Source organism: Crinia signifera, chromosome 3 (genome assembly GCF_055691185.1).
Source record: "Crinia signifera chromosome 3, ASM5569118v1, whole genome shotgun sequence".
Taxonomy (NCBI): domain Eukaryota; kingdom Metazoa; phylum Chordata; class Amphibia; order Anura; family Myobatrachidae; genus Crinia; species Crinia signifera.
Window position 1 is genome coordinate 285,766,385 of NC_139219.1, and position 13,603 is coordinate 285,779,987.

Here is a 13,603-nt window from a genome sequence, read left to right on the forward strand (position 1 = left end):
TTTGTCCAATCTCCCCCCCAAAATCGGCAATTGCTTCAAAAGGCTTTTATCGCTGCGGATATTTCATAGGTTGTAGAAACATTCCTAATACATTTGGAATGAAAATTGAGGAAATTTGCATAAATGACAAAAAATTTAAAATACGAGATTTTGTAACCTGCCATTCCTCTAACATCATTTATACTATTGAATGTACATGCTCTAACCATTTAAGGTCAGGCTGAGAGAACATTTACGTAATATCCGTAAGGGGTTGGAGGTACATGCGCTCTCAGCACATTTTAAGGAAAGCCATCAGTGCAATACTAATGGAATAAAATTTTTTTATGTTTTAAAAATACCTGATAATGTGTTTTCTTCTACTCCACCATGGCAGCCATTACATCATGGGTTCCTCCCCCGTGGGTAGTGACAGGAAAGGAAAAAAAAGACACCATCCCCTATATTAGGGCACCTCCTCCTTGTCTCAGTGTCTTTTGACTTTTCCAGCTTAAATAAAACACAGTTAGTACATACCAACACAACGGGTCGGAAACATAGGCGAATCTAGGGGGTGGTCCGGGGGTGAACAGGACCACCCATTAGTCCGTTTTGTAGCTGAGGGATGGGGCTTTCCAACAAGCCCAGCCCCGTGTCTCTAGCCCCCTGGGAACCGGAGATACTGCCAGGCAAAGCTGGAACGTTTTCCCTATAAGATAACATTGGACCCGCTAATTCCGACCCCCACCCAGTTCAACGGCTGCCAGTTCCCCATTCGGCATCACTGAAGCTCGAGGTTGATCTCAGTCGAACCCAACTCGCTGGGCCTTCAATCTGATATCAGGCTGGATCCATATGGGTTAATTGGTTCCAGGGATATATATATATAATATATATATATATATATATATAATATATATATATATATAATATATATATATATAATATATATATATATATATATATATATATATATATATATATATATATATATATATATATATATATATATATATATATATATATATATATATATATATATATATATATATATATATATATATATATATATATATATATATATATAGCCAGGCAGCCCCCTGCTCTCTGCCCAGCTGTCAATGACTGTCACCCCTGAGCTTCCGCTCCAATTCTTCTCCCCGCTTTCACCTCAGCCCGCCCCCCCTTTACTCATGTGATGCCGGCGCCCGGCGTGTTCCCCCAACGTCACGCACAACAACAGCGCGCACAATATTTAAAATGTCCACTCGGCTAGAGGGGACACCAGGAGGGGAGTGGGAGCGTGCTCTGCGCTGCGCTCTGCTCCTCTCCCCATAGAAGCAGCTGCATCGCTCTCCATCTCTCCCTGCAGCAGCAGCGAAGGCTCATATAAAAATTTACAGTAAGTGGCACTTTTGGGGGCATTGCTTAAGGGACCCTACAAGTGGCGGTATGTGGGGGCATTACGCATAATGTGTGGCTTAATGTGTAAGGGGCATTACGGTGTGCAGCATCATGTGTAAGGGGCATTATGTGTGCAGCATCATGTATAAGGGGCATTATGTGTAATGGGTACTATGGTGTGCGGCATCATGTGTAATGGGTACTATGGTGTGCGGCATCATGTGTAATGGGTACTATGGTGTGCGGCATCATGTGTAATGGGTACTATGGTGTGCGGCATCATGTGTAATGGGTACTATGGTGTGCGGCATCATGTGTAATGGGTACTATGGTGCCATCAAGCAAGAACCCCCTAGCAATGAGCACGTAGGTAAGCAGCACTTATGTGGCAAATATGTAATGGATATTACGGTTTGTTATATAGTATGTAATGGGCATCATGATGTGTGGCACAATGTGTAATGGGCATTATGGTGTGTGGCCTTATGTGTAATTGGCATTACGGTGTGTGGCTTTATGTGTAATGGGTATTACGGAGTTTGCTAAAATGTGTAATAGGCATTACTGTGTATGGTCTAAAGCAGGGGTCTTCAACCCATGGCCCGCGGGCCACGAGTGGCCCGCTGACTTGTTTTTCCTGGCCCGCCAGTGAATAGCATTATTAAAATGATTGGCGTGCTGAATGAAAAAAAAAATCCTTCCGCGCTGTCTTCTTAGCAGTGGGATGTGACGGAGGATGCTGCTGGGTGAGGTTGAGGCTGGGGCGGGCGGGACTGTGCACGGACATGCGCATTGTCTACTTCCTGATGCCGCACACACGTCCCGCCCGCGCCCTTTCAGACAGCCGGGAGACTGGAGTGACAACCGCCACCATCCGCGCACTGCACCTGTCCCTGCCTGCTCCATAGCTGTTAAGACAGCAAAGACAGACGCCGCCAGCAGCAGCAGCCCTCTGCAAGGGACACTAATGTAGCTTTCACATCACATAAAACATTTTGAAAAACTGTAATTTTAAATGGTATTTTAAACGGGTCTAGTGTTCATATTGCAGCAGATTACCATTTAAAAATACCGTTTAAGTACCATTCACATCACCAGTCAAGCCGTTTAACCTCTGAACACGTTTCTACCCACAGCTTATTTCCTGGTTCAGGGAAGGGACACAAGACAAGGTACAGCCTATCACAGTGCTCTAACCTTTATTTTTTACTAAATACCATTTCAGTGCCATAGACAGCACAAAAAACGGCTCTGAATTGGCTTTAAAACGGGTAGGACTCTGCTTTTTAAACGTGTTGAAATACCAGTTAACTTTAAATGGTATTTCAACTATGACACTTTCACACTGCAGCCTTAAACGTTTTAAAAGGCAAAAAAACGGCAATATACCGTTTTAAAAGTGTGATGTGAAAGCTACATAAGGCAGGTGCCTCAGGAGAGGGTGAGCTGGCTGTATTTAGAAATGGTTTGTTGAACGTTGGGGTGGGGGTGAGGTGAGCTGGATGACTGCATTTAGAAATGTTTTGGTGGGGGGTGTGAGGTGAGCTGGCTGCATTTAGAAATGTTTTGGTGGGGGGGGGGTGTGAGGTGAGCTGGCTGCATTTAGAAATATTTTGCTGAACATGGAGTTGGGAGTGAGGTAAGCTGGCTGCATTTTTAAATGGTTTGCTGATCATGGGGTGGGGGGTGAGGTGAGCTGGCTGCATTTTTAAATAGTTTTAATAGTTAAAACACCTCAGTATAACTTAGTGGCCCTCGGACTTCGTTGAATTTTTTTATGTGGCCCACTCGGTCTTAAAGGTTAAAGACCCCTGGTCTAAAGTGTAATACCACACCACTTTTTGTGATGCCACGCCCCCTTCCCATGAGACCACGCCCCCTTTTGGCTACACCGCACAAAGTTCCCCCTGCTTTTATGTCTAGATCTGGGACCACCCATTACCATAATTCTAGATTCGCCTATGGTCGGGAATATATGCTGCCATGGTGGAGTAGAAGAAAACACATTATCAGGTAAGAATCTGATATTTCTTCTACCTCCCCATGGCAGCCATTACATCATGGGTTCTATCCCAGCAGTTACATCACTTGGGTGGGAATGACCAAGTAAATAATATATATATATATATATATTTTTTTTTTTACATATACACACACACACACATTATACATTTATATATATATATATATATTTTTATATTACCGCACTGAGGACTCTTCTACCAAACTTCGCATCTGCTGAAGATAAGACATCAATACGATAGTGCTTGGTAAATGTATGGATCGAAGACCATCCTGCTGCCTTACACAGCTCTACTGCCGAGGCTGATTCTTTCTCTGCCCACGACGCGGCCACTGCCCACGTAGAGTGTGCTTTGAGCCCCTTTGGCGGCTCTTTCTCTTTGACCTCATAAGCTTTAATTATGCATAAATTGATCCATCTTGCAATTGTGGCCTTTGAAGCCATATAACCTTTGTTCTTTCCACTTGTAAGCACAAATAAATTCTTTGCCTTACGAAACTTTTTAACTCTTTCTGTATATACACTTAATGCCCTTACTAAGTCCAACTTATTCAAACGTTCTTCTTTCTCGTTTCCTGGATTCGTACATAACGACGGCAACACTATTTCCTGATTAAGGTGGAATTCCGACACCACCTTTGGTAAAAACTGAGGATTCGTGCGTAACACCACTTTATCACTAAAAAAATTCAAAAAGGGCTCTTCCGCCCACAATGCCTGCAGCTCGGATACCCTCCTTGCTGAGGTAATCGCCACTAGGAAAACGACCTTCCGTGTAAGTAGGCTCAAATTGATTTCTTCTAATGGCTCAAAAGGTTCTGCGGCTAACACGCCCAACACTAAATTTAAGTCCCATGGCGCCATTGACGCCTTGACTCTTGGTCTTATTCTTTTTGCTGCTTGAAAAAACCGACGTACATACTTATTGTCAGCAACCCTCCGGTCTAGCATCGCTCCCAGGGCTGACACTTGCACCTTTAATGTATTAACTGCTAGTCTCATTTGTAACCCTTTCTGTAGAAACTCTAGAATAGAAGAAATCTTCTTTGGAATCATTCGATTTTCATGACACCAATATATGTACCTTCTCCAAATTTTATAGTAAGACTTTGAAGTCGACACCTTTCTTGCCTTCAGAAGAGTGCTTATGACATTTTTTGAAAAACTTTCGCCCTTTAGGCAGTTGATCTCAACCGCCAGGCCGTCAGTCTCCAGGTCTGTGGCTGTGCTTGACGTACTCGGCCTTGTATCAGCAGATCCGGTGTTGACGGAAGCGTCCATGGCTCGTCCACCACCATCTGGAGGACCTTGTTGAACCATGCCCTCCTCGGCCAGAATGGTAGTATTGCTAAGACCTCTGTCCTTTCTCTTTGGATTTTCCTTAATAATTTTGCGATCACTGGGAACGGTGGGAACACGTACGCCCTCGTCATGTCCCAAGTTGCTGTCAATGCATATATTTGTGATGCTTGGGGATCCTGGAATCTTGAAAAAAAGATTGGTACTTTCCTGTTGGCTGCTGTCGCCATTAGGTCTACTTGGGGTATCCACCATTTGTTTGTCAGTGCAGAAAACACCTCGTCGTTTAGTTCCCATTCGCCCGGCCAACACTTCTTTCTGCTCAGCTCGTCCGCAACTTGATTCTCCTTCCCTGCCAGGAAGACTGCTATAATTGCGGGAACTCTGACTTCTGCCCACTCGAATAATTCTGTCACGCCTCGCATAAGCTGACGGCTCCTTGTGCCTCCTTGCCGATTGACGTACTACACTACTGACCGATTGTCGGACCTTATCACCACTTCTTTTCCGATCAGCTCTTTCTGAAAATAATGACAGGCTAGTACCACTGCCTTCATCTCCCTTAGGTTTGAATGCGCTCTTTGCCATTCCCAAGACCACTCTCCTTGAGCCATCTTTTGCCCGCAGGTTGCTCCCCAGCCTGATTGACTGGCATCTGTGGTAACGATGACTTGTTCTTTTGTCGCAAAAGATTTTCCTCTTTTTAGGCGATTCTCGTCTGCCCACCAGTCTAGGTCTGACCTTGCGGCTCTTGTCAACACAATTTTTTGTGACAGATCTTCGCTCTTTCCATCCCACTGAGCCAAGAACGAATTTTGCAGTTTCCTCGTGTGCCACCTGGCCCACTGCACTGTATCCAGTGCTGCTGCCATGAGGCCTAATACTGTCATACAGTCCTTTGACGAAACCACTGTTCGCCTCGACATCTCCTTTACCTGGCGCACTATTTTCTTCCTTCTGTCCTCCGTCAGTTTCACTGTCATATTTTGGGTGTTTATCACCACCCCTAGGTATTTTATTTGCAGAGTTGGGACCAAATGACTTTTTTCTACATTGATCAACCATCCATGCTCTTTTAGACACTGAATGACCCTTTCTGTGTCCCTGTTTGCTGCCTCCTCTGATTTTGCCACTTCCAAAATGTCGTCCAGATATGGCCAAAGGGTAATCCCTTCTTTTCTCAGTTTTGCTATAATGACGATCAGAACTTTGGAGAACGTTCTCGGGGATGTTGCCAGGCCAAATGGTAGTGCTGTGAACTGGTAACAAATGCCCTGCAGACAAAACCTTAGGAACTTTTGATGCTTCCAGTAAATGGGAACGTGCAAATAGGCATCTTTCAGGTCTATGGATGTCATATAATCGCCTTGTCTCAGAACCGGTAAGATTGACCTGATTGACTCCATCTTGAAAGGTTTGATCACTACAAACTTGTTTAGTCTTCTTAAATCAAGTATGGTCCGAAAACCCCCGTGGCCTTCCTCACTATGAAGAACCTGGAGAACCAGCCGATCTGTCTTTGATCTTTCGGTACAATTTTGATTACCTTTTGCTGTAACATGAGTTTTAAGCTTGATAACAGCGCCTCCCGCTCTTCTTTTTCTCTGGGTACTGGAGACTCCAGAAAACACCTTCCTGGATACCTTGCAAATTCTATCTTGTACCCGGCGTGTGTAATTTCTAACACCCACCGGTCTGTGGTAGTTTGCTGCCAAACTTGATGAAATTGCAATAGTCTGGCTCCTACCACTGGAGTCCTGGCGTCATTGGTTGTCCTTCTGGAAAGAGGACTTAATGTCCTTTCCTCTTTGGGCACGAAAATTTGCTCTCGCATTCCAAGTCCCTCTCCTGAATGCTCTTCCCGGCCTATAGGCCCTTGCATTTCTATATTCTTGCGGCTGAAACCTGCCGAATCTGCCGGTGGTATTCTTTTTTGCCACTTTGTCTTGGGGTAGCCATACCGACTTACCTCCAGAAATCCTAGTAATCAACTCGTCCAGTTGCTTTCCAAAGAGTAGTTCCCCTGAAAAGGCAATGATAATAATAATTTGTTTTTTTGACTGGACATTGGCCGCCCATGGCTTCATCCATAACGCCCGTCTGACCACGGCTGTAGTCGCTGCTGCTCGGGCTGCCAGCCGTATCGAATCCATGGATGCTTCGCACATGAATTCAATCGCCAGTTGAATGTCTTGAACACTTTTTAATAAATCAGACCTTCTGATTCCGTCCAACAGGTCGGCCTCTAACTGATGGCACCACCATCCTCTTGTTACTCGAGACGTAACCGCCATAGCAGCCACTGGTTTTAGTGATGCACCCATCATTAAATGCTGCTTTCTTAGCCCCAGTTCTATCTTTCTGTCCATGGGGTCCTTAAATATATTTGCGTCTTCCAGTGGAAGCGTGGTTTTTTTTAGATAAGCGTGCTACTGCTGCATCTACCTTTGGAGTTTCATCCCATGATTGAATTTGATCCTTTTGGAAAGGGTACATCTTTCCAACCTTTATAGGAACCGTAACTCTTTTGTCCGGCACCTTCCATTCTTCCGCTATTACTTCCTTCAATGACTGGGACAAGGGAAATGTTTTCCCTTTTTTCTTTTTATCCTTGAACAATAATTCCTGAGGATTCAAATCTTCTTGCGGGTCTTCTATATTAAGGGCCGTATGAATCAGGGTCAGCAAATTATCCACCATATCTGGATTAAAATTTGCCTCAGATTTATCCTGCCCTGGATCATCATCACCATCAATACTTTTACTTAGTGTAAGCCCTTTATCTGACCCTTCCTTGGAGTCATCTGAGTCCTCACTCAGTACTGCATGTTTTCTTTTGGCAGTCATTTTAATCAAATCTTCCTTAGTTACAAAGGAATCCGAGTGCACTTCTGAGCATCTCCACCAGACTTGCCATCTGTGCTGGAGGTAGAATCTGAGGAGATTTACATCCGTCACACACACTGCCAACATGCTTCTCCGGCAGTTGCTTATCACACAAACTGCATTTAGGTAAATTCACTTTTTTAGGCTTAGCTTTAGCCTCCTTGTCCTTGCTTGACTCTGATCTATAACACAACAGAGATATGTCTTATCATCAGAGCATTTACCCCTGTTCAGAAAAAAAAACCCCACAGGAATACGGCTTACCCTGACTTTTTTTACAGACTGCCGCTTTTCTTCCTCCATGGTATCAGCGGTGCAGCACTAACAATAATAAAAACCAGAGTGAATTTTCACAGAAAAAAATCTCACTCTCCTACTGCATAAGAGTGACCCTACCTGCACCACCTTGTACCAGACTATTCAGCGATCCACTGCTCAAACCAGCTCTGCAGTAAGGAAACAACAGCCCTGTTAGCACAGCGCCAACAATAACCAAAACCAGAAGCCTACAAAAGCACCTAAGAAACTAACACATTGGTGGTACAGTAGAAGGGATTAAAAAAAAGAGTGCCTATACCCGTTGGTGGTATAGTGCTTACCGGTCAGTCGCGTCTCCACGTCGGTCCCCGACTTCCGCCACTCTCCGGCGGAAGTCGTCACTTTATGCGCCGCAACCGCCTGCTCTCCCTCTGGATGAACGCAGGCCCGGTGTGACGCGCCCACGCTGCCTCCTGCGCCACGCAGCGGACGCCGCTGCTTGTAGCTCGCCACAGAGGGTCGCATGCAGCACCTACAGCCGATGCTCACAGAGGCCGGCTCCACCTCCTATCTCCCTGCCAGAATGCCGCAGCGGTGGCCCGGGACTGCCTGTACCTTCACAGGGTAAGCCAAAAACCCTTCACTACCCCGGAAAGGGAAAAAAAAGACACAGACAAGGAGGAGGTGCCCTAATATAGGGGATGGTGTCTTTTTTTTCCCTTTCCTGTCACTACCCACGGGGGAGGAACCCATGATGTAATGGCTGCCATGGGGAGGTAGAAGAAAAAGTAACTCCTAATATTAGAGGAGGAGACTTAGCTAAAAAATTAGCCCAACAAGAGAGGACTATGATTTTTAATTATAACACTCTTAATCCAAAAGGTCTTAATAAAGATTTTGAAACAAAATGGTTTTTATAGGAACTTTTAAACACAATAAATTGTATGCAAATTTTGTTTTATTTACATGTTATTTACGTGATGTTTTTATTTTATCGAGGATTTGAGCCATATAAAGATGATATTTCATCAAAAGAAACAGACATCCGTTCAGTGGAACATTACTATAGGGAACTCTCAAGATATTTATTTGCGAGGGGACGCACTTCCAGGAACAACAACTGCGTGGACCGCAACCGGAAGTACGTGCGGTGACACGCAAACATCACTTCCGGTCCGGAGACGCGGCCGGAAGTCAAAGTCCTGGATGAGCTCCGGGAAAAACGGCGGGAAAATCTAGTACCATGCCATCATGGCAACACACGGAACGGACTTTCTTTTATATACTCTTGTAGAAGTTGTATATAGGATCCAGATCGCTAGGTAATCTATGTCTGGTAATAGGCTTAGCCACCCCCCTAAGCATTGTGGGTATAAATATTGGGAACTGCACATTAACCTTCCACACCTTGAAAAAGATACATCCAGTATCGAAACCGGTCGGTTTGGGAAGGCAGAGGACGTTTTCTAAGGACCCCCATTGTGGACCAGCACCCAGGGACGCCTGTTTGGGTTAACACACTTGCGCAATTTTGTCTGCATTTCTTGTGGACAAAACCACATGGTGAGAGTCTTTTGATTCGAAATCTGATTGTTCATTTTTAAAAATGAACAAAGGTATTGCACTATTGTGTTTTCCTATCCCCCTTTTTTTGAGTGACCATACTTAAAGGAGAAGGGAAGAGAAGGATCATTCAGTGACGAATTAAGTCCCTCCATTTGAGCTCACATGTCTGCTAATTTGAGTAGACACATATGATTGATACGAGGCATATATGTTTTGGATAATTGACTTATTTTATGTTGCAATATTATACCATTGTGTTTCTCCCTCTTTTTTTGGGTCAAATCCCTGGAAATAGGAGAGAGGAAAGTTTACACCCAGCGCCCAGGGAGCTGTTTGATTACTCTTGTATTTGCCTGAGACACATGACCTGTTGGTAGATCTTGAGGACAGGTTTGGCCACCCCTGCTCTAGAACGTTCTGAAGTGGAAGACTATTAAACTATATTCTGAGACAGTGACCGCATCAATGAAATGAAACAGAAAATATATTATTAAAATAAAACAAAAAGTTTATTCCAAGCAAAGTTGACGTACACAAATGATTCAGTAGTTATTGCCGTAAAAATTAACAATTAAATAAAAAGATGGGATAAATTAAACAAGACAGGTAAGGAAGAACTGCAGAAAATGGATCCACAAAATAACGAATATGAAACATCTGCATGCAAAAGCTACAAGGAGGCAGAGAGACCGTAAAATCTAGAAAAGGTGAGAGCTTGGTGGGTTCATACTGATCAGAGAACACTTTTAACGAACAGAAATAAAATGTCCCATAAAGGGATTCCAAGCAACCTCACCATTCTAATTGGGATATTAACATTAACAAGGTGAGTAGCCTGTAGAAATGGCAGCCCAACCTATTTCTAAACAATACAATGTACAGTGTTTCAGGTGTTTTGACTGGAAAAAGCCAAATATAGGCACTATCTGGCTGCAACTAACCGTTGTGTAGTCTCACATATCTCTCAGACCAAGCAGGATGGGGTGGAAATGTTGGGACTAAGATGACCGCCAAAATGCTGCTTGCTTCATCAGACGAGCAGCACAACTAGTTTTTCTCCAAGCCGCACTATTCGTGCTCTCACGAATGTTACTGTACTCTTTAGAACCTTTGTTTCAATGGAATGGCAACCCAACATTTCTAAACCCTATATATAAAATCTTTATATACTCATTTTGATAACCGGATCTCCCTTCAAGTCTCAAATATTAATGAGGAGTCAGGGTGTTGTCAATACAAAGAAATCTTATATTAGAAATGCCCTATGTTTGTGTTAATGCGATGTCCTACAAAAACTCACAAAGGACACATAACCATTCACCTATTCAACCACTAAATCCTAGCTATTTACAAGCATTTCAAAGCATTACATTTTTTTTTTCTTTTTTAATGTTGAAATAATTACAGCCATCTTCACACTTTATTCAGCTGCTGGCTGGCGTTCTGTCAATTCTAAGAGGTGTATAGAAAATCCTGATATAGAAAATGACTTACATTACAGACCGCAAAGCCCTTCAGAGTATTGAAACAATCTACATTTTCATGTTACAGTTCAACAAGACTCCTTGGGTATACATGAGGAGGAGGAGATTTTGGCAATATGTAAAAATTCCAAACCTAAAAAATGGCCGACTATGTTCAGCAAATGCGTCGCTGATATTTTTCTATGTAACACTGAGTGTTCAGAACCTTGTGGCAAAAACCACATTTGAACTAATATACATATTTTCTTGACCGGAGTATTAGTTCTGAAGTTCTCATTAAGGAAAGCCCTTGATCTCCGCTCATCAGCACCGAGCTGACTGTTCTGTGAAGAGAGTCCCGTTATAGTATGTGTATCCGCCGTCTACCATTACATACGGACCCATTCTATGGGCTGAGAATTCCACAAGAATGCATTCATGGTGCTCAGAGCACTATGGAAACACAGTCTAAGGGGAAGGAAAGATCAGAAGGGTATGGTGAATGTGCACAAGCCAAAAGTGGTAATTTTAGGAACACAGCCCAATAATGATCACATTGTTAGCAGGTAATGGGTTTATATACTGTACTGTAATTTGGCAGTAATGCCTTGTAACCGGCCAGTTTTAATGATGTTTCTAGCAAAATGCTTCTTCCGATATGAATTCAGCTCACATAAAGGCTTTAGTTCTTACTGAGTGGGTGTGTAAGTATCTATTCACTAACTCAATGAAAGTAATGAGTGCATGATTTTACGGAAAGGTCTTTAAAATGTAACAGTTGATTGCAATGGACAATCCCATCACAGTACTCTGAATGGAAAGGACATGGGCACAGAGAGGAGACAATAGAAAGGACACCAACAAGACAGGGAGCAAATAACGTAGTAGGAGCTGAGAGTAGTAGCTTAGACAGTGCAAACAAATCATTGCATTTAGAGGAACCGGTAAATGTTCCCTTGGTGGTAACAATAAAGGACCTAGAACACGAATCTACCGATACAAAGAAATGAATGACTGTACCATCTGATATGTTATAATGACATAACCACCATATTTACCAGAAACACAGGACTGCATTCTCTATGAAATTAAAGGCACAATAGAGGACATATGGTCTTCCATAAGAGGGTAATATGGTGTTTAGCTTTCAGTCCTGACTATACTTAAAAAGGTTCATTTTCAATGAAATGTCCACAGACCTACACATAAGCTTCTCTGCTTACATACTGTATTTGAACAGGGTGGAACGGGAAGTTATTCAAAGCCAAGAAAATATAAGCAAGGGCCAGGAACATCAAACGATGTAATTCAGCATACTATAATTCCCTTTTGTCCAATTAGGCAAGAACAATTATTAAAAAACTAACAAAAAAGACACAACAGCTATTGGCCATGTAGAATTTCCTATATACACAAGATTGGTTGGCAGCTTGTTATTTAGCTGGAGACTTGGTTCTTCTTCTGCATGAAAGACATAATTGCTCGGTTAGCAATGCAATGTTTTAGTAAGAAAACAGAAGAGATTCTAGGACATAACATACTGTATTGCAAAATACAATCGAATAACTCCAGGAATCATCCCTTCAATCAGGAGCAGGAGATCAATAACTATGTTGCACCTAACTGTTCTAGAATACTGGCGGCTCAGGTTCTCCATCCGAACAACTGACTTGACCCAGGCACTTAAGTTTGTGAAACCATACAGAATATGCAAAGTCAACCCACAAAGTTGCAAAATGACCAAGTAGTAATAAAAGAAGGGAAAAAAAAAACCCTAGCATAGAAAACGCAATGAACTATCAGGACTTTGGCACTATTTCCTGCTGATATAAAAGTCACAAGGAAGGTTACGGAAAAAGAAATAAAATGAAACGATTCTCTAGGTTTTCCATAGGTGTAATTGTTAAGAGCACTTTCAGATGACAGGAAACAGTCCGTATTACCATGAATAATTGTTTAACATGGCACACACTGAATGTACGGTTCTTGCTTTCCCACCGTTTTTAGCACGCTACTTACTGTAAAACGGACCAAAAAAAAAAAGTTTAGAAAAGAGTTAAGACAAGTTCTAAGATTTTTTTTTTAAGGAGTACAAACACCTTCCCTGCCAGAGGCGCATTTCCCCTCACCTAAGACGTAATGGTAAATCCAGGCACAGAGACAGTGAGTGGAATAAAAGGAGGCAGCAAAGAGAGAGAGACAGGAAACTCTGACACTGGCATGAGAGTTATTCAAGTATCAAGCGAAGGCCAGAGAACAGAAGTGGTGTCCTCAGAGGGTATAGAACAGGTGTACAAAATAAGGTCATTCCCATAATGCAGTCGAAACCCCAAAATAGAGGGCTGTTGAAAAGGCCACAAACAGAACGCAGTTTTATTTTTCTACCAGGAGGAAAGAAGCCGCATGGGGGAGCCGTATCCTTCCCAGTACGGTCACTGCCACGGCAAGGAGAGGGCACTGTACATTCTCCGCCTCTTCACAGAATGCTGCTGGATTTCCCTCTCGGGTGCCTGTGAGCAGAGCGAGAGTGGCACTTATAGAACATTAAGATGGTTAAGAGGACAAAGGGAGAATTACATAAAAGGTCTTGACAGGCTGTTAGCGGTTGCCTTTCATGGCTTCTTTAGCAGCCAGGATTAGAGGCGTCAGGCTGGACAGTGGCTTAGCAAGTTTCAAGAACGGGTGCTGCAAGAAAAAGGAGAAATATATTAGACAGTCACTTTCT

At 43.0% G+C, this 13,603-nt stretch overlaps 1 protein-coding gene across 1 annotated transcript in view; it reads right to left on the reverse strand.

Moving 5' to 3' along the window:
• Positions 1-9,902: 9,902 nt before the first annotated feature.
• PAK2 (p21 (RAC1) activated kinase 2) overlaps positions 9,903-13,603 on the reverse strand; it is a 52,333-nt gene continuing 48,632 nt past the window's right edge. The window contains exon 15 of the mRNA XM_083178377.1: positions 9,903-13,563. Within this exon, the coding sequence (XP_083034503.1) occupies positions 13,477-13,563 (87 nt within the window). The 3' untranslated portion in view covers positions 9,903-13,476. The remainder of the gene's footprint in view (positions 13,564-13,603) is intronic.